We start from the raw sequence: 22,495 nt of genomic DNA on the forward strand, positions 1-22,495 counted from the left end.
CTGATGCCGATGAAGATGCGATGAAGCTGAAGCTATCATGCCGTTTTCTATGCCGGCAATATTTTTTGAATCGGCTTAAAAAAGGCCGCTTTTATAGTTGGTCAAGCAAATCTTGTCACTAGAATAAGGCGCGAAATTCAAATTTTCTATGGGATGATATCACGGATGTAGATTTCCCTTCGCGCCTACATTTTTTAAATTTGCCACCTTTTTCTACTGACAAGATTTGCTTGACCAGCTATATAAAGCGACATAATTGTGGCAACACTAATCTCCGAATTTGGGATTTACTATTTTATTATAGTTTGTCAAAGGACTGTCTCATTTCAAACATAGACAGAGAGAATCATACTATCATTGTCTTACACTAATACTAGCACCCAAAAGAAAAGGATGTGTATAGTTTGTTTTGTGCTTATTTACTGACAAGATTTGCTTGCCCAACTATAGTTGATAAGTTGACTCATCTCATTCAATACTTTTATTTATCATTCTGATCATGGAGACTATAAAGGAGCCAAATCTCTATGTATGAAAAGTGTCCATCAAAAAACAGTAATCAGGCGGCGCCACCATACACCGAAATACTACCAAAAACAATCTACGTAATTTGGTCGGGTAATGAGTTGCCTTATATGGCTTATGTCCCAGAGCCTAACTAGCGCCACCGGAGAGATTAGGAACTATTATTTAAAGCTGAAAGCAGTCACTTTTGCAACAATTCTGCCATCAGAGATGTGCATCCTTTCTATACGATCCATAATTCTGATTCTGATCATTTCATTTCATTCAGAGGTTACATTAAGTTCATTTGGTTTTTAAAACTTGTCGCGGCGTGACGTCTGACGACCGGACGTGTAGTTTGTTTGTTTACATCTTTTGTTTCGTAAACATTTCGTAAAGTATAAATATATGTTAAATATTAATGCTTGACAATTTCATGTGAATAAATGTAACAGTATTCTATCTACCACGTGTGGGTGATCAAACTGCATAGCTAAACGGTGAATACGATACCTTCGATAGTCGAGTTCCAGGAAATGTAAGTAAAAACAGCGTTATTTTCTGGCCAATAATGATCCTTATGCTATTGTTTTAAGGCTTACGAATTGTCTTGTGTTACCTTCGATATTATTGCGTAATTCATTTTGAACAGCACTCTGCCCCGGCCGGTAGCTCGTCGTGTTTTCTCTAATTGTTGTTTTGTGTTTGTAGAAATTGTCGAAATGTCTCCGCGGTGTGGGGTCTGTTTGGAAGACAACGTCGAAGCAGGCCATGAGCAATCGCAGAAGCATTTGAAGAATTTACTCTTGGACCAACTTGGGAAAATCAAGTGAGTACCTACTATTTATAAAATATTTACCGCACACTTTAATTTAATAAAGAGTGGTCGCAAAAACAAAGATGTCGCAAAAGCGAGAAAAGTAGGTACCTACTTAAGTAGTATAGTTACTTATGAAGTCAAGGTCATGAGTGTCATGACGTAGATTTGTATCTACCTATCTATACACACATGTAGTTTCTCCTGATTATGGAAAAAAACCGGACAAGTGCGAGTCGGACTCGCCAACCGAGGGTTCCGTATTTTTTAGTATTTGTTGTTATAGCGGCAACAGAAATACATCATTTGTGAAAATTTTAACTGTCTAGCTATCACGGTTCATGAGATACAGCCTGGTGACAGACAGACGGACTGACGGGCAGAGGAGTCTTAGTAATATTGTCCCGTTTCCCGTTTGTACCCTTTAAGTACGGAACCCTAAAAATGTAGGTAGCGGGGATCGGAAATTCGGATACTTTTATACCTACAATTAGCAAATTCCCAGAAAAACCTCGGCAAGTATGGAGTCGGCTTCTTAAAAATATTATTTTAATTATTTAAGTTCTAAAAACATCAGGAAATAGTGATAACTGTCAAAATATTTAGGTTAAGACTATTTTCAGCAATTTTGTTAACATACCTACACGTTGTGGTAAACAGTTAACTACAAACAGTTTGTAACAAAAAAATTGTGGTGAATCGTTTAAGGGCGTAATAGGTATCGTGTTTTGATTATGGAATATTAGGAGAAACTATGTATGGGGCAGGTACGTCTTCCCATTTCAATGTATTTTTTTTAAATGTAATTTCTCAGCCTACCCCTCCGGGAAATAAGCGTGATTATAATGATATTTATTAAAAATAACATGTTACGTAACGCCTTGTTCCAACCCCCCCTCCCGCCCCTGTAACGCATCGTAACGTTTTACAAGACCCGCCGTCCCCCCAATTGCGTTACGTAATATTTGAACGCCCCCTGAATAGCCAAATAGATACGCGAAAACACAGCACAATTGACACCCGAAGGCATGTTAGTACAGCAACGAATGAATCATGAACTTCCCCATTTAACATACCTGCTTTCTTATCTGTAACCCAACCCGATTCTTATCTAATACCCTATCCTACGGTGAAAGACGCCGCTTTTAAGCAATTAGCCTCATGCATGAAATTTATATTTGAACGAAATATGTTTTATTCGGATGTTTGTTACCGTTATATCATGTTACAAATGCATTTCCGTTTTCAAATTACCATTTAATTACTTAAAATTATAAATAAAAAGTACAAAAATTTGCCCGCGAAAAGCTAGAGAGCGAAACGCTCGAAATGCCACGTGACGTCACGCGTTCGACAGATTAGTGTCATTAGTAGCAAACGTCAGTTGGGCCGCCCAACGTGTGACGTCATCACGCTCTGTCGAATTCGCGCCAAAAATTATGAGCGTTTCAACCGCTCAAAAATTTTCAACATTTTAAATATTTTTTAATAAAATAATGTTAAGGTTTATAAAAGTATTTTTATCATTTCCGGTGTTCCAACGATATAAATTATGAATCCAAAAATAAAAATAAATTCATGCATGGAGCTAATTGTTGTATGACGGAAATGTAAATATATAGGTATCTACGACGTGGATGGATTTTGTTATTATAATCGAACAACGACTTTTGCTGTGGATTTCTGGTCTTTGTTATTCCACGTGACTTGGACTGGATTAGTCTAGAAAAATAGTAGTCGATCGTTTTCTGATAAGAAAGATTTTTATAAAACCGGCCAAGTGCGAGTCGTACTCCCTCGTAAAATATTTAGGTTATGACTATTTTCAGCAATTTTGAAAGTAAGAAAAGAAAGAAAATACATTTATTTGACGCCACAACATAGTACATAAAAAAGAAAAGCATGCAGACAAAAAAACATTTGGACCCCAAAAAGGATCCCCAATTCCCCACTCAGCATAATGCCGCGGCAAATTTTGTTAACACTTGACTGGAAGAGATCCGTTATAGGAATAAGTCCGCCTTTGTACATTGTATATATTTTTGTTCTTTTATTGTGTTTGTAATCTGTCTTATGTACAATAAAGTGTTTACATACATACATACCTACACCGTGGACCATCTGTGAAAATTTCAACTGTCTAGCGATCACGGATCACGGTTCATGAGATACAGCCTGGTGACAGACAGACAGACGGACAGCGGAGTCTTAGTAATAGGGTCCCGTTTATACCCTTTGGGTACGGAACCTTAAAAAAAGCAATGATTATGGAATATAGACTTCATTTATGGTCATTAAGATAGAAAGTGACATGTCAGAGCCAACTTTTTAGGGAAAGTAGAAACTTAATTTGAGAAGCATTTTTAAAAACATAATTAACACTATAAATGTCATGTTTTTCGTACAAAGGGCACGATCTTAGCCGCACCATTTATTTTCGGCAAAGCTGACTTTTACGATTAATAAATGATTATGATAATTTTATGTATATCCGTAACGCGTATATTTATGTACAGAGTGTAAAAAAAAAGTCAAAAAACTATGGATCATATCTCTATCAAGTGCTTTACGAAAAATATACTTCACGATTTACGAGCTTTTGTCGATATTATTTAACACTCAAATCAAAAAGTATTGCAATTATTAAAATATCCTTGGGTTTTCCTTTATGACGAATTTATGCCGACGTAAAGTTAAAAAAGGTAAGGGTTCCGTACCATTACGCAAAAAAGGCAAAAAATCACGTTTGTTGTATGGGAGCCCCACTTAATTAAATATTTATTCTATTCTGTTTTTAGTATTTGTTGTTATAGCGGCAACAGTGAAAATTTCAACTGTCTAGCTATCACGGTTCATGAGATACAGCCTGGTGACAGACGGACAGACAGACAGCGGAGTCTTAGTAATAGGGTCCCGATTTTACGCTTTGGGTAAGGAACCTAAAAATAAAGAATTTTGGTCACACTAAGTATGGCCCAGAGACAGAACCCGCCTAGCTCTTTATATGCAGTCCCTATCTAAAGTTCTAAACCATGTTTTCTAGGACACGCTGTACAACTGCTGCCGTCGCTTTTACGACAGCACAAGAGAAATTTTATTTAAGAATTTTTACGTTTTTTTTGCTTTTACGATTCATATTTTATGGTTTAATGACATTTAACTTTACCTAAGTAGGTAGGTATATACACAATTTTTTAAATCGTTGAACTGAATACATACTTGAAAGTACTGAATACAAAAAATTACAGCTCTCTAGCATTGTCCAAGACGAAGCTACGAGAGTTCGAAAATACGGCGAAACGTGCCGAGAAAAGATATGCACTGCCTTTTGCCCTTTGTCTCGTCTTGGCGGGGGCACGGCCGTGCCCCCAGATAAGTAATTATAAGTACCTAAGTATAAATGATTATCTCAATGTACAATTTTAATAATATACAGTATGTATAGCCTATTTATAATACCTAGCCCTAGCCTAGTTATGCACGACTGTGTTACCGTGAGTGTCTGGAGTATTGTGACACGATCGATGATAGGCCTTCCACAGTCGATGTATAATACTATGTTATGAGATCTGTTATTTCTGTTTCTTCCTGTGTATTTTGTATCTTGTACCTACTTTTGTATTATATTTTTCTTGAAATGTAATATTCTGTTAGGTTAAGTTTCTCGGCGCATTGGTGTTTGCTGTAATGCCGTTTAACTATAATTGTATTAAAATAAATAAATAAATAATGGGCTATACTAATGAGCTTTTGGTCACCGATATTCGGTGTTAAATAGCGAGTTAGGTGTATTTAGGTATTTGATTAACTGCTGAAGTACTTACCTCTCGGACAGGAAAAAGGTTTTTATTTAGGGTACTTCAGAAACTGTACACGTACCATTTTATTGGTTTCTACCGGCGTCTTGATTCGGCGAACATGTTTGTAATCTGATTGCGATTTGATTCCATGAAATAAACCTGTGGTCGACACTAAGGCAGCGTACTACGTAGGCGAACAACACGCGAACGCGAAGCGAAGCGATGCGGCGCGGGGTGAATCAATCCTTTGATACATATAGAAGTGTCCTACGTGGGCGATCTCGTTGCGTACGCCGCGCCGTGGGTCCGCCGCCCCGCTTCGCTTCGCGTTCGCGAGTTGTTCGCTTACGTAAGACGCGGCGTCACCGCTTCTAATTTTGTTCACAGTAAGCTCTACGCAGAGAACAGAAACGGCATTGTGGTGTCCAGTACCGTCACCCCAGTAGCATACAACGCAGCACCGTTTCACGTCGATACTGAGCTATCTGTACTCAAAGTATCCGTAAGTACCTTATGTATTGCAGTCTATATAATATATATCTATGGCCTGTGTATGCACTCATATTTATAGTGTGACATGGATGATCAACCTAGAATGGTCCTGTTCTGGCGTAGTCATCCTTAATGGCCAAGGGCCTGACATTCTTTGATAGAGAAAGATAGTCTTATTGCGATTCCGAGGAAAGAGAAAATAGTGCCATGCTTTGTCCTTATCACCGACCGGGTGGCATCATAGGTAGGACTGGTAGGAGGCGATGGCGAAATACCGAAATTTATAAGAGTGAAAGAGAAAAAATCCTATGCTGCCCAAATTTTATATGAGTATTTTTTCTCTTACCCCCGGTTGCCCGGTGGCGCGTCTATAACTACTTGTATATACTATTATGTCTATGTTAATGGGTCAGTTTTATTGGTCGATAAAAAGCGTGCGGGGACTCCCCGCAGGCGGTATAACGCCTAGTGAAACTCATAAGTCGATAGTTTCGATCGATATACAGCATGTGGGTGACTCCCCGCAGGCGGTAAGGCGGTATAACGACTAGTGAAATTCATAATGGCCTGCCTTTTAGAAACACCCCGCACCCCGCATGCGGGCCCTATCGACCAATCAAAACAGTTTTACTGATGCGGGCCCTATGGCATGCGTTTTAAAAATCTCCCGCACCCCGGACGCGGGCCCTACGTGGACGAAGTCGCGGTCAGAGGCTAGTATAGTGTTATTTATACTTACAGGTGAAACCGCGCGAAGGGGTCAACTTTACATTTAAAATAAAGAACGACAATGCCGAAGCCGACATTATCTTCAGAGGAATCTCGATTCCAAATAACAAGTTCAACTTCACACTTCTCAGCGAAGACTTAAGTTTCGGTTCTGTAAGCTGCCGCATACATCCAAGTAAGTACAGTTTTTAAAATTGAGACTTATGATTATTAGGATAAAGCTGTTTTTCGACCAGATATTTCTTCGAGCAACACCGGGAATGGAGACGGCATTCGTACTATTTCCCCTCTGCCGAAGCATAGGTTACAATTACAACTGTACAGTCGCCATCAGATATATCGGAGCGGCCGAGGTGCTCACAAATATCTCAACACGCCTCTATTGTCAGGGCGTTAGAGTGCGTGTTTATATATTTGTGAGCACCTCGGCCGCTCCGATATATCTGATGGCGACTGTACCTACGGCTTTGCCTGTTGTGACTCGTCCCGTACACAAAAACAGATCGAGGTATGCACGATTTGTCTTTGAGTGTCATTTTCTATGTATTTGTGTCGTCATTACAGATCGGATTTTGTCGTGAGAAGCGCGACTGTGTGCACGTTTCATATAAAACGAGATAATATTTTATTTTTTCCCGTTTGAAGTCGGTTTAACTTTTTTTTAGTTTTTTTTTTTTTTTTATTATTATTTATTTGTGTCTCCGTTTAAAACTCTCGGGTCTTTCGATCCCGGTCATTTCTAAGGCGTGCGTGGACATACAGATCCAACACGTAGAGGCCGTTTGGGGAGCAGACAGTCCTGCTGAGTACAAAACTAATTTAAACCATGTTAACCGTCGTAGTATTGGATTAATAAAATTTATCAATTATCGTAAGTGGTCTTTTCACAGGAACATTGATGGAGGAACAGGTGTGCTTGACTTTTGAAAACAGTGTGAACGGCGTGTACAAGCAACCTGTGTACTTCATATTCATCCACGCTGACACCGAGGAGTACACTGTGATCCTAAAGGAGATGGTACGTATAGGTACTAAACGGTGAATGAAATACGATACGACGCCATTAAGTAGGTATGTATAAACAATATTTCGAGCCTGCCTTTCTTATCAAGACTATAAATGGGTCGGAATAGTGGTTTCTTCTTATTCTTATCGTGCCATATCCTACCGGATGTCGGCGATCATCATGCGAAAGTTTTCTCTACTCTTTGCCGTTCTAGAAAGAGTAGCGGCGTCCTTGGTATCGGTCAAATCCCTAATATTGTTACTCCATGTTGTTCTAGGTCTTTCTGTACCGGTTTTACCTTCTATTATTCTGCTCAATATTTGGTATTTACTATTTCTATAAATATGTCCGAAGTAAGCTGTTTTTTCTTCTTTTTATTGATAGCACTACTTCCATTTTCTTTTTCATTTTGTTTAATATCTCTTTATTGGATAATTTATGTACCCAAGATATTTTTAACATTCTTCTATAAAGCCACATTTCAAAAGCATCTAGTTTTTTGATTGTAGCCATATTGACTAAATGAGTTTGCATCGGTTCCAAGCTAATAATAGCTTTGCTGACTACATAAATATGAACCTTACTGTCCCATGGAATAGAAAAATATATCGAAGTTACGTCATGTCTGTTTTTATTTTACGTAAAACCTGGATAGATACATGCAGAATTTCGAATCTGGCGTCACAAATATATACCTACCTTAGGTGTATTCGGGTAATTTCGTTTGTCGGATGATTCCAAAAATCTGATGAAAATTACCCAAAATTCCATCATTAACAGTTATGAGTCCCATTTAAGAATTATCCGACTGTATCTGACATTCGGAATTACCCAAATACACCTTACATGGAAAGTGCCTCAGAACTATTTTTTAACATAATTTGACAAAACAATTTTGTCTCAGTCAAATGTTGTCAATTAATATTATATTTAATCAAAAGGAGCGATTTCAAAATTCGTTCTGTTATTTTCATTTTTTACGCATCCGGTAAGGCGAAGAACACGTAGCGGTGTGGCACCGGCACCGCCCGCCGCGGCGGCATCGGCAGTTCGGCACCCGGTCACTATCTCTGCTTGACCGCTTGAAATTTTGTATCACAGGGTCGCGCTCCACCGCGCGGAACGTGTGTTCTTCGCATAGCGTGCGGCGGCTTTCAAACTAGTTGTGGGTTCGAATCCTAATAGGAAAGTATAGATGCTAATGATGATGAGTGTTTGGTTTCAGCTAGTATTTGTGGAAGCCGTGAAGAGGAAGCATGAGAAGGTGGACAGTCCGTACACGCTGCAGCCGGTACTGGCTGATAAACTGGAGAGGACCACTGCGCACAAAAAGTAATGTTACCTTACTTACCTTAATACAGTTTTTTTTTAATGTTATGCTAAGATTTGCCATATTACGAAGTGAATACCTTAGCCATTGGAAAACGTGTTCAATGTGTACTAACCAGTCAAATCAACTACTTGTTATGAAACGTAAAATCGGTTCATTCCTATAAAGTTATCACGGGAAAAGGAGATGGTAGCAAGACAAGAAATCTCCCTCCTTTTATTGTTTTTGTTGATTTTAAAATATTTAATATCATCTTAACATTGATATCGGAAATGCGCAGGTTCGCCCGCACATGGAATACTGCTCTCATCTATGGGCAGGGGCACCCCAATACCAGCTTCTCCCTCTGGACCGCATCCAACGAAGAGCGACTCGAATTGTCGAATGCCAGCGTATTTCGGAACGGCTTGACTCCTTGGCGCTGCGTAGAGATGTGGCCTCGCTTTGCATTTTCTATCGCGTGTATAACGGGGAGTGCTCCGAGGAATTGTTCGGATTAATCCCTCCCGCTTCTTTTCGCCATCGCCCTACGCGACAACATTACCATCCTCACCACTTAGATGGTTGGCAGTCCTCAACTGTGTGTTTCTCTAGAAACTTCCTGCCTCGCACAGCTAAACTGTGGAATGAACTGTCGCCTGCGGTATTTCCGGACCGATATGACCTTCAAACCTTCAAGAAAAGAGCGTACTCCCATCTTAAAGGCCGGCAACGCACTTACAACCCCTCTGGTGTTGCGGGTGTCCATGGGCGGCGGTAATCGCTTACCATCAGGTGATTCGTCTGCTCGTTTGCCTCCTATTTCATAAAAAAAAAGGTATGAAATACGCGTCTTTGTCTGCAATTTTGGAGTTGGTCCTACGGTAAATTGTTCAATTTAACCTAGAGGTATGGTATATTATATTATCTCTAAAACACTAAGCTAGGCATAGTTAATAGTTAAAAACAACCTTACCACTTACTTGTATTGTGGTTTATGTTTCCGTTTTCTTTCTTCAGGGGAGAAGATGACGTTTTCGTAATACCATCAAAAGCTTTGAAGAAAATGTTCGTCCGAGACTTGAAAGTCGGCAACGAAGATGTCACTGACGAGGAGAAAGCTCTTGTCGAAAAAGTCAAGTGAGTAGGTTTTTAGTGTTCATCCTGGAAATGCAAGCATACAGATAGATAATAAATTATAGTCGTAACTTTGACCCTTTAGGCGAAGTAGGTACCTAGTTCGCCTAAAGGACTTAGATACCTAATCCTAACAATTAAATGTTTTCCTCAGGACTATTTTCGAAGCTGGCCCGGACGAATTCAACTACATACAGTTTTTCCATAACTTACTGTGGTATGAGGAAACTGTTATTGGAGCTAATTTGAAGGTTTGTAACTTTACACTACACAATATCGCAACATTTCGACATTCGTAAGAAGTGTGGACTAACTGAATGTATTTTTTTTAGTTATTATTATTTTTATACTCGTAATGTGTTTTTACCAAAAGATGTACGTGCTTTATCCGTGTTTGAATAAATTCAATGGTCTATTTGTTTTCGTCGAACCTACGCTGCCGACGCCAGACAGAAGACACCCTGGATCTTCAGAGGGAATTCAGGGAAACCCGGGTGGCAGCCTGACTGTGTGATCTTGTAGGTTGTAACTTGTAGGCGCTTAGCACACTGGATTCGTTTCGCATTTCGCTCCGATGTGCGAGCGGAATGTCGCTATAATATGCGTTGTCTCGCTCAAACATCGGAGCGACGTACGAATCGCATCCAGTGTGCTAAGCGCCTTAATGTAATATTGCAGAATTACAACATGTCTGGCGTGACGCTGAGGCGCAGTCTTTCAGGCAAGTCGTATTCGTTGCTGGTACCGGGTCTGGCCGAGAAACGGCCGTCGCTAATGCTAGGTAAGTATTAAACTACTTATTACGTAAAATTATTGTGATGTTATTTATAGCTATAATCCATCAAAAACTACAAACAGCTTAAGGAACAAGTCACGTTAAAACGCACCAAGCGAATTCGCTTGACTTGACACGGACAGACGGCCACCGAAACGCTATACGTACAGTCGAGTTCATAAAATGTATACATTTTTCCCCTTATTGCAATGGATTAAGGTGAAGAAATGTTTATGAACTCGACTGTAGCACTTGTGTCGTGAGGGCCTACCACGAAAACCGAAATTTCGTTATCTACCTCTCTTTCGCACGAATATGGGTGAGTGATAGATACTATAGAGAGGCAAATAAAGAATTTTCGATTTTAGTTTTTCGCGTTGTACCCTCTGACGCCAGCCCGCGTAATGTGATAATCAAGTAGATTCATTCGGAGCGATTTTAATGGCCGAAATTAAACTATCCTGAGACATATTTCAAAATATTTAGATCACTACGGTTCATGAATCTAGTAAAACTGGATCGGTAATGAGGGGTGGGGGGAAATGACCGAGCGGGATAGTCTTATGTATCTCTCAGTAGGAGTAGCAGAGAAAGCGCTGTTATTGTTTGTCCTTGTCACAGTCTCACTTTTTTTTTATTTCCCACCGTAAATTTAGTATGGTTTATGGTGGGCTACAAATCTAGTCGACCAATCATATTGTCGCATTGCGTATGTTTTGTCCCTCACGGGCGCACGCGTATATGTGATGCTAGGTCTATGCTACGGTTACACTCACTAAAAATACTAGTGAGTGTAACCGATGATCTAAATATTTTGATTTTAATGGCCTTCAAGTTAAAGTTTCAAAGCGTCCATTTTCCCTCAATTTGAAATTTTAAAAAGGGCAATTTTACCATACATTATGTTTTTTTAGGAGATTTGGTCTACGTCAGACCACACAACAAAACCGAAGTGATGTATGAAGCTATCATCACTGACATTCAGGACAACTACGCGCAATTCAGCCAGATATCTGCTAAGTGAGTCATTCAATGAAAGGTTCTCGGGTGGCGACCACGTACCGGAAGGCGCAGAGCGGGCACAGAATAAGTAATAGTATTATCATACAGAACGGCCACGCACCGCCCCGCCCCGACTCGAATGCCCTCGCCCGCGACACCAGATTGACGGCCGTTTGCCGACCGCTCAGTACTATTTTTAAGCAACTTACTCACACTATGACACATGCCGCGTGTACAGATGTGCCGTTCACACATAGAAACGCAAGTGATTTTTGATGTATAGAGGAGGCCTTTGTCCAGCAGTGGACATCCTCTGGCTGATATGATGATGATGATAAAGTCATTCATGTGCATCACTAAAAACAATCAGTTAACTCACCTAACCATATAAAACAACGCAAATTACGATTGGTGATATATTATAACTTAGTACCTTTTTCTATTCGTTGACTGTAATGGTTGAATTAAGATTTCGTATACCAAACTATAAGTATTAGATTATTTTAAACCGGGTCACTCACGTATTATTAAGTTGAATAGCTCGACATGTTTCGGTCCAATTTACGAAGACCGTCTTCACGGAGACACGACACGAGGATTTGAGTTTCACGGGAGTTTTATAGTCAAACTATAAGTGCGTACTTTTCATGTGTGGACTCCCAACTAACTATAATATTCATTTCGGTACGCTGTAGTCAACTATAAAATTATTTGACCAATCACGTGCCGCCGCGCTGCCACAGAAAAGACATAAACGCGCGACTATTTTTGTCTACTGAGATACTTACCAATTCTCATTGTTTATTTAGGTTTTATAGTAAAAAAAGTATTAAGTATTTTAGATGACTCGTAGAAAAAGTATTGTATACAATAGTGATATAATCGAGCTTTTTAATCTCGTACTTAGGCAACTCAGCAAGCTTCCTTGCTCAAACACGGTACTCGACTGAAAAGCTCTCTATTATATCACGATTGTATAAAATACTATTTTGCAATTACAGAATATAAGAGTAGGCACGTTAAAAAGAATGCGTAATGTAGTTACTTAAATATCACTACATTTTATTCTGCAAAGCGACTCGTGGATTTTATGAAACCTATAAATGTATTCGCTTGGCTCTAGATTCATTTTAGTCACCATCTGGATTTTGGATCCATAACTCTGTCTTCTTTTAAGATACCTGAAGTAACCTTTTCTTTTAGGTTCCACAAGCTCTACATTCTCTACAAGAACGACGCAAAGTTCGACATTCGCTTCTGCATGTCCCGCATGCCTTTGGAGCGCATGCATGTGGCAGTGGACGACATGCGGCGTGAGCATATGCTGACCAAGACCTTCCCTAAGGGCAACGAGCGGGTGCCTCCCATCAAACGCATCACCAAGTAAGTTGGACATGTTGCATGTCCCGTATGGGGCCCTTGCATGTGGTGGTGGACGGTATGCGGCGTGAGCATATGCTGACCAAGACCTTCCTAAATGGCATCGAGTGCGTGCCTCCCATCAAACGCATCTCCGAGTAAGTGGATATGTTGCATGTCCCGCATGGAGCGCATGCTTTGGCGGTTAACGACATGCGCAGATGGGCATATGCAGACTTCTTTCGTTCCCTAAGTGCAACGAGCGGGTGCCTCCCATCAAACGCATCTCAAAGTAAGATTCAGCAGTCCCATTCAAATACAAAAATTACTAAACGTCACGATTTACCTAATCTACCGAAATGTATGTATGATACAGCATTTTTTTGTCTGAGAATGATTAAATCGGGGATACACAAGCAGTATCTTCAATTTCTGCGTTAAACTCAATATTGGTGTGTACTTACAGCTTCTACAACCCGCTGATTGCGAACAACCCGGAACAACATGCTGTTGTGGAACACATCGTAGCTGGGAGCAGTGGCACTGCCCCTTATTTGCTGCACGGACCACCTGGCACCGGCAAGACGGTCACCATAGTTGAGGCCATACTGCAGGTAGGACTTATGTATTTCCATTACATAAACTCTAAAGTCGAATAGGTCGCTACTTATCGGCTGTATGCCGCCTGGCACCGGCAAGACGGCCACTATCGTCAAGGCCATTCTGCAGGTGTCACTATAAAAGTCAGTCAAGCAGGTGTAAACCGGCTTTATACCTTTTACATAAGAGGACTAATAATTTCTAATTTTACTTCTATATCGAAATCTCATATCTGAAGGTCGTGGCGTGACCATAATTCCATAATTCATAGTTCCGTGAAAGGGAACGAAGGGCCCTGTCGGTCCGGGCGAATATGATCGCCCGCAGATTTGCAAGGTGCTCTAAAGAGGTGAAAGTCACACTGTTTAGGGCGTTTTGCACTTCCCTCTACACCTGCAATCTGTGGGCGCAGTATACGCAACGGGCATACAGGGCTCTTAGGGTCCAGTACAATAATGCGTTCCGGGTGCTGATGGGGCTGCCTCGGTTCTGTAGCGCATCGGGGATGTTCGCGACGGCTCGCGTGGAATGTTTCTATACTACCATGCGTGCAAGCGCAGCATCCCTGGTGCGCCGGGTGCGTGGCAGTCCCAGAAGCATCCTACGAATGATAGCGGACAGGGTAGACTGTCCCTACTTGTCGCACTGTGAGGGATTGCATTCCCCCATCTGCATGGTATTATTTTAAATCTAATCTCGTTGTACATACTAACCCCCTTAGTTTGTAAGTTCTACTAATAAAAATATGTGTCCATGTGTTACACGAAATAAAAATATTCATTCATTCATTCATTCATTCATAATTATTATCATTATTTAGAGAATGGAACGAATGAACGGTCCGACAACACAATTAGTAATTGTATTCTTTTTTAGCTGGCCAAGAGCCGTAACAACCGGATATTGGTGTGCACGGACTCCAACATGGCGGCTGACCACGTGGCCACGTTGCTCATCAAGTACGCGGACAAGTTTCCGGAGGAGGAGTTCCTTCTTCGTGCCAACTCCGAGTTCAGAGTTTGGTTAGTAGTTTTATATTAATTATACTACTTATTATACAACACAATACACTTACAATATGTTTCGGATGTGATTTGGATGTAAAAAAATAAAAAAAGGTCCCCATCTTCATGTACTGAGACCAGTATGCGATGACGAACGGGAATCAGATTCGTGCGCACTTTGTTTAGTAAGTTATTTATAGGCCGGTCTGGCCTAGTGGGTAATGACCCTGCCTATGAAGCCGATGGTCCCGGGTTAGAATCCCGGTAAGGGCATTTATATGTGTGATGACACAGATATTTGTTCCTGAGTCATGGATGTTTTCTATATATTTAAGTATTTGTATATTATATATATATATCGTTGTCTTAGTACCCACAACACAACACACAAGCCTTCTTGAGCTTACCGTGGGGCTTAGTCAATCTGTGTTAGAATGTCTTATAATATTTATTTATTTATTTATGCCTGCTAATCCAATTTGATGTCTGATTAATCGATCCAAGTCCAAAGTTAGGTCGTGGAAGCAAATGCAAGCAAGAAAACCGCGAGGGAAAGAAAAACAATAGAATGAGCTAGTTAACTTAATTCCTGTAAGATAGAACACTCAATCCACCATCCTCGCGGTTTTGTCATTGCCAAGGTTATCTCCGGACGATTTCCAATTTTCGCAAGAAACTCTGTCGCTGCTGCAATCCGATCGATTAGGATGGGCTGCTGAGTAGAAAATCCTGGTCTGCTTAATTTAATTAGAAACTATTTCAGGGAAACTATGCCACCGATCCTGGGCCCCTACTCTAACGGCACGAGCCGTGACACCTGGAACAGGGTATCCATCGCCAAGTTCATGACCTACAGCATCGTCATAACCACGCTTGTCCACGCCGCAAAATTTGCCAAGTGAGTACATAAAGTCAAAATAGGTGTGCTTGTTCCGATCTGGCGAATAGTTAACACGCGCCATTCACGACGACCGCCCTAAGCCCTAACACTTTTACCAGAGGATTGCTAACTGCTCGCACACATACATTTGTAAATATGTTGTGTTACAATGCGCGTGTAAATAGTACGCAACGCGAGGGGTTGCAATTGCGAATGACTCGTTTGTTAAATCTGGACGCAGCTGAGAGTTAGGACGTCATCATACTCATCTACAAGTTATGGCACTTAGCGGGTCTAAAAGATCTGTAAACGAAAACGAATGGAGCCAAATAATTGAACACAGATCTAAAATTGTTGCTTGGGGCTCGATTCGTAGTAGCACATAATATATTAAATTAAATTCATTTTAAATTAGAATATTAATTACCAGATATGAATGAAAATTAATGAATATGATTATAAGCATGAATAAAATACAGTCAGGGACAACAGAGGGTCATTGTTGTTCTAAAATGTGTAAGAAAGTGATACGTTTCTGCACAAGAGCACTTTACTTTCCAAGTACGTTTTTTTTTTACGATAAGCAATTGAAATTTGGAATCAAATGGATTTGTTATACAATTTCCATTCTGATGTAGCCCATTCCATAAATAACGTTAATTAAAAGTACCCTCAATAAATGATATAAAAATTGTACTAGTCATGAGTTTAAAAAAACACATGTATTTTACTTTCCTCGTATTCGAAATGAAAAGTAGAGTGTTTAACTCGGGTGAAAGGCATCATTTCAGCCTCGGACCGAAACTACCTGGGCAGAAATGAGTGCCTCCCTTGGTTAACAATCTACGATATCAACTTTTTTATTTATTCACCAACACAAACAGGGAGCTAAAGCGAAAGAAGCATGAACGCGTGACCACCCACGTGTTCATCGACGAGGCCGCACAAGCCAGCGAGCCGGCCAGCCTCGTCCCGCAGTGCGGGCTCCTGCAGCCGGGCGGCGCGCTCGTGCTGGCCGGCGACCCGCAGCAGCTGGGGCCCGTCGTCATCTCCCGGGAGGCCAGCAAGCTGGGGCTTGGTGAGTCTACCAACTACCAACTACTTCTACTGTCTACCACTCTGTTACTTCTTGTATCTGCAAAACTCAACAAAACTGCTTCTAGATCACCATTAAAGCCTCGAAAAATATATTATGATGATCATTGCTACTTTTTCTAGTGAGTGAATTGTTAATAGATACACAAATATTACACAAGCAATTCATAAAAGAACGAAATGCTCTATCGAATGTTTATCGACATTGGTAGGTGAATCTTTAAATTGCAACAACACATTTTTTTTTAAATAGGTACTCGGGTTCTTGATTAGTCACTTTGATTCATTATCAACAGGTGTTTCCCTGATGGAACGCCTGAAGCGCCACTGCACCCTCTACAGCGACGAGCGACGAGATCCGAACTACATCATGATGCTCAAAAAGAACTTCCGATCTCACCGCGACATCCTCAGCATTCCCGATGAGCTGTTCTATCACGGACAACTGGAGGTAGGCGATCCTTCAAACCGACATGTTCGAAAGCAGTATATAATAATAATCTGAAATAAATGTCATATACGAAGAAAACGTGACCAAGGTCTCCAGTGCCCCAGGCTGGAACAGAACCAGCGTCCTCTGCTATCGCGGCAGATGCCTTCATGTGCTGTGCCATTCGGCCACCGGGCCACAGCGGCATAGGTCGAATTTTTTCAAGTATATGCACTTCTTACTGAAGGCTTATGGCGCCCCCATAGTACGAGTATATAATAATTACAATAGGGCCGTGTTGCATAATAAACTACTACTAATATTACAAGCGGAACTCCGCCCACACCACGACGCGTCCGCGTGCACGACGTACATCGTGCCTGAGGATGGGGATTCCCAACGAATCCGAAACATATCGCCAAAAGCGACAAAATAATAGTGAGTAAAAACCGTACTGATAAATATTTTGAAATATGTCTCACGATAGTTTAAGTGCGAAGCGGAACTCCTTTTCTAATTCCACTTATTAGAAAGGAGTTCCGCTTGTAATATTAGTTGTAGTTTATTATGCAACACGGCCCTGATATCCTAAAATAGTTTAGTCTCTTAGTCTTGGCAATGATAATAAGGTATGGCCAAGGCCCAAGCCATGCTTGACCAGCCACTTGGCATCGACCGTTGCTGTTTCCTCTTCCTCGCAACATTTTTCGCATATTTACGGTTCAACTGTTTTGATAGCCTTTTATCCAAGAAAACGTGTATTTACCAGGCCATGGCGCCTGTGGACAACATCAGCAGCGTGGACATTCTAGGGGAGAGGACATCTAGCCGCGCCATCGTGTTCTACGGCGTAGCGGCCCAGGAACAGAGGATCGGGAAGTCACCCAGGTACACCATGGTCTCGCTTTACAGCTAACCTGCAGTCCCAACCTGGGCAAAAACAGTTTCATGGTATAGTATGCCATTTTTGTTGCAGCTTCTACAACGACTCTGAGCTGGAAGTGGTACAGCGCCATATTACAGCGCTGCTGGAGGTGCACCGCGTGGCTGAGGCGGATATAGGCGTGGTCACACCATACATAAGACAGGTACTTGTAATAAATTTTACTCATTATAAGTACTTCGTTATATTGCGTTCGAAATAACTCCGCAGATATTTTTTTTGGTAGTTTTTACTGAACCACAAATGGATAGTCTACAACAGGGGTCACCAAATGGCGGACCGCGGTCCGCATCCGGACCGCTAACCTATTTTATTTTGTTTCTTATTTAATAAACTCAAGGAAAAACGGACCGCCATGATCATTTCATTTTAAGAACCGGACCCCTGAAGAAACTAATTGGTGACCCCTGGTCTACAAGTTCAATAACCTAAAAACTAAAGAGTTGTTTTCATATTTTTTGAATTGATTGGAATGTTTCGGAATCAGATTTTGTCTTAAGTAATTGACAGAGCGTTAGCGTAGGTCTCCGTTTCAGCTTGGGCAAAAATGCTTTCGTATGTCCTGATGTACAGTCGAAATTCTCAAACGATTTTCGTGAAGTTTTGTGAGCGTTCGATGATTAAATAGTTTTTTTGTCGATTTTTTTTTAAATGGCGGATCTATACATTTATTCCGTTAAGTTAAATATGCTCGCTAGGTCTACAGCTCACAGAGCCACTAAAAGGAGAGCACAGACAGACTGAAATACTATGTGATTCCCTAACTAAAGCTTACTTGCGACAGGTATATAAAATGAAGCAGTGGCTAAAAGAGCGAGAGCTTAACATCGAAGTGGGAACAGTGGAGGGCTTCCAAGGGAAAGAAAAGCGCATCATCCTCGTGTCCACTGTGCGGGCCAAGTGCGAGCTGCTGGCACACGATGCCAAGTTCCGACTGGGATTCCTTGTCGACCCAAAGGTAAATACTCTATATAGGTTGTCTCTTTTGGACGTAGTTTAAGGACATACCCGGGATCTCCCCCTGTATACCCTGTATACTGCACGAAACAAAATGAAAGAGTATAGTGGCTAAAGAGCGCTAGCTGAACATCAAAGTGGGCACCGTGAACGGTTTCCAAGACAAGGAAAATCGCATTATCCTCGTGTCTACTATGCGACCAAGTGCGAGCTGCTGTCAGTTGACGTCTTTGGCGTTCAAAGAGCTAAGCCGGGGATCACACTGGCGCCGCATTCGGTTGCTACGGCAGTGGAGCCGCCAACCGCTAAAGGAGCATTACAGACCCTAATAAAATAACATCTGACTGATAACTTCTTTTTCCAGCGCTTCAACGTCGCCCTAACTCGCGCCAAAGCGAAACTGATCGTCATCGGCAACCCCGCCTGCCTCCAGAAAGACGCCAAGTGGCACCGGTACATAACCAAGTGCCGCGAGCTCGGCACGTACTGCGGCAACGACTTGGGAGAGACGGAAGCAGGTGAAACTGAGGCTATAGACCAGATCAAGCAGATTCTGCGGCTGACGAAGGCGCTGGAGAATATGAGGGTGTGAATGAGGAAAATATGCTCTGGCAAACCTACTTTGTCAGCAGAAAAAAGCGCGAAATTCAAATTTTGTATAAAAGACTCGCGAATTAATAAACTAGTGGATGTGAAATGACTCATATTTAGTATGAAAACCAGTGTCGCTAAACTCACACATTCATAGCCACGTTAAAATACGTCACACACTTACAAAATTGCTCTGATTCGTAGCAACTTTCCATACCAAAAGGTTATTACCGGTATTACATTTCTCGAACGAATATCAACTGTAGGCTACATGAGTGACGGTTTAAAATATAATGTCAAAGCTATACGACATACGACTCTTTCATTATCTCATTCATCTCACGACGTGAATGTCATTCGAGCATGAAGTTTACACAACAACTGAGCATAGTCTGTGCATAAAGTGAGTCGGTCGCTACTAACTGTCGGATAGACGGGAACGCCCACTTGCCATCTCCATCCTACTCCGTGAAAAGACTGACCATTCGCGCCTACTTTTTCAAATTTGCCGCCTTTTTCTACTGATGGAAATGGCTTGCCAAACTATTATTGTCTAGTGTCTAAGGCAGTTATAACGTAATACCACTCAACTATAGTGCAACACTACAACCACTGAGGGCCTACCGCGAACCTCGTTCGACGTGTTGCCTCCCTGTCACACTTAAGTACGAATTTACAAGTGGGACAGTGAGGCAACACGTCGAACGTGGTTCGATCTGATCTGATCCACACGTTCAATAACTAATTAAGTATCAATACTATTGTTCTTTTTGGTCTTGCATAAGTTTTTTCTTCCATTTATAAACATATTATGCCAGAACTACAAAATTCTAATAATAATCACACTATGGAGTTATAGACTTATTTGGGTGGTTTTACGACAGGTAAATATATAACTTAGTTAAAGCCATTCTTGCATGTAGTTGTGCACAGTTGACAAAACGCATTATCGCATTAAATAAATAACATTAATATATCTCGGGACAAAAAGATTATTGAATATTTTTTTCATGAAAATTTACAAACATGAAGCCATGCGATCAAGAACGTTTTAAATTATCTAAATGGGAAAAAATATATGCTGGAACAAATCGTGTTCGGATTTTTTTATACAATAAAATAAAGTATCCGAAATGACATCTAACAAATCGCTAAGTTTAAAATAAGAACTAGGTTATCGCACTTGACTGAAAGTTAGCTATAGTACCTAGTTACTGTTGTGTTTAATTTTGTTAAGTACATTATACTACTAACTCTTCTACATGTACCTATTCAATTGAGCACACCAATTAAATAGGTACATTAATATATAATCTTAATATTTAGGTAGTCATTGTATTTGTACCTAAAAAAATATTGAAATATTACTTAGTTGACTATTTGATGTTAGCTTTGACACTATTGCAACAAATCAGTTTTTTATAATTCTTATTTGAAGATACTAAATAGTTACATTTTTTGTTAACAGATATACTGTAATATTGTCTTCGGTTACCGCGATAGTTACTCATGAAATAAAACTATGAAAACGGATTATATCGCGTATATTGAATTTATAATACATCCCGACGTTTCGAACTCTTTACAGCGTTCGTGGTCAACGGGTGACGGGTCATTTCATGAGACATTTTATTTCATGAGATATACTGTAATTATGTGGCTTTTTATACGGCTTTTTTTAAAAACAAATACTTAACAATCCTGTTACTATGATAACTTTTAAATTGTTAGTAGGTATATAGAATTATAGAACCTTTAAGAATAAAAAAGATTGTTGATTGTTTATTGTTAGTAAGTATATTAAATACAAGGTTTAAGAAATATAAGCTGTATTTCTAAGGAAGGAAGTATTATTTAAGTATTTCCCCCATGCGAATCAGTGTTGCCAATAAAATAAATACGTCTGGGCATGGGGCTTTACCCTGGCCGCACACGCACGGAATTATGATTCGGTTTCCGTACGGAATGACAGATGGGAACGGCACGTCACGTCGCTCGCGTCGCTCTACAAATGCATGGCGCTGTCTCGTTTGCACATGCCATTCCGTACGTAAAATTCCGTGCGTGTGTGGCCAGGCTTAAACTTAAAACGTTTGGCTAGACAAGAGTCGGATCGTGCTTAATTTGCACCGGCTGTGACTGTGACTTTGCAGTGACAATGTAAACTGCCTTTTGCCCTTTGTCTCGTCTTGGCGGGGGCACGGCCGTGCCCCCAGATACCTCGTCCACATACTCGACGAGTGTCATGGGAAGTAGGCAGAGATGTAGTGTGGCCGCGCTACTCGTCATCGGCCGCCATACTGCCTATGTGTACTAAAAAAATTGTATTAGAATAAAGTTTTTTTTTTTTCAATAACTGTTTTGTTTTGTTTAATATTTCTGATTTTTGTGTTATTCAGCACAGAATCCATTATTCCGTTGTATGTATAACCATTATTTTCATTATGAAACATATAGGCGTTATAAAAACGTTAGTAGTAAATAGGCGGAAGTATGAACAAGCATGAATAATTGATTGATTGTATTTTAAGCAAATAAAGAATATTTATTATTATTATTATTTATTATTGTCAAAAAAACGAAAACGAATACAATGGAAATCAATTGTGACGTCCCCAGTTAAGGGTACCTTATGGCATTTGGCGCTTACGCTATTATTAACGCCGCACCAATACTATTGCGGTGCTATGCGACGTAAGCGCCAGCCGCCATAAGGTACCCTTTCTTGTGGAACGTCACAATTAATGACTCGCCTATCAAAGAATACACGAATGTCTACTCTGGCAAACCCACTTTGTCAGTAATAAAAGGAGCAAATTTTAAATTTTCTATGGGAAGACAACCCTTCGCACCTACATTTTTTAAAATTTTCTGCCTTTTTCTACTGACCGAAACGGCTTACCAAACTATTTTATATACATGAGTGAGTCAAGTCCAGTCAAGTTTTGGAGCAAGGCTCAAGCTTGCGTGCGGAGTGACGAAATCTTCGCTCTTTGATTACCGCACGTATGTGGAGCCCTTGACTAAAAGACTCGATGCCACCTTTTGCAAAGAAAAAAAAAATA

General features: G+C 40.6%; 1 protein-coding gene across 3 annotated transcripts; it reads left to right on the forward strand.

Moving 5' to 3' along the window:
- The first annotated feature begins 800 nt into the window (after positions 1–800).
- LOC134748477 (RNA helicase Mov10l1-like) lies at positions 801–21,786 on the forward strand. 3 transcript variants are annotated; one of them, XM_063683279.1, is made up of 20 exons: positions 801–1,042; positions 1,216–1,333; positions 5,509–5,623; positions 6,355–6,517; positions 7,233–7,360; positions 8,574–8,680; positions 9,678–9,797; positions 9,949–10,045; positions 10,473–10,575; positions 11,484–11,589; positions 12,775–12,954; positions 13,397–13,544; positions 14,407–14,552; positions 15,298–15,432; positions 16,299–16,492; positions 16,806–16,960; positions 17,709–17,827; positions 17,916–18,027; positions 18,667–18,840; positions 19,204–21,786. In XM_063683279.1, exons 2-20 carry the CDS (start codon positions 1,227–1,229, stop codon positions 19,429–19,431), a joined length of 2,637 nt encoding a protein of 878 aa, XP_063539349.1. In that variant the 5' UTR covers positions 801–1,042; positions 1,216–1,226; the 3' UTR covers positions 19,432–21,786. The 3 variants fall into 3 exon arrangements, 2 of the variants coding, with proteins under 2 accessions (XP_063539349.1, XP_063539348.1); XR_010128416.1 differs by lacking the exon at positions 801–1,042 and having other exon boundaries at positions 1,162–1,333; positions 19,204–20,666; positions 20,728–21,786; XM_063683278.1 differs by lacking the exon at positions 801–1,042 and having other exon boundaries at positions 1,162–1,333.
- Positions 21,787–22,495: the final 709 nt, after the last annotated feature.

Source organism: Cydia strobilella, chromosome 16, assembly GCF_947568885.1.
Source record: "Cydia strobilella chromosome 16, ilCydStro3.1, whole genome shotgun sequence".
NCBI lineage: Eukaryota > Metazoa > Arthropoda > Insecta > Lepidoptera > Tortricidae > Cydia > Cydia strobilella.

Bases quoted from the DNA above. Each gene is read 5' to 3' on its own strand.
- LOC134748477 (XM_063683279.1), top strand. From the start codon at position 1,227: ATGTCTCCGCGGTGTGGGGTCTGTTTGGAAGACAACGTCGAAGCAGGC. The intron at 12,955-13,396 runs GTAAGTTGGACA...GTGTACTTACAG, and splicing joins CCCATCAAACGCATCACCAA to CTTCTACAACCCGCTGATTG. The intron at 14,553-15,297 runs GTTAGTAGTTTT...AAACTATTTCAG, and splicing joins AACTCCGAGTTCAGAGTTTG to GGAAACTATGCCACCGATCC.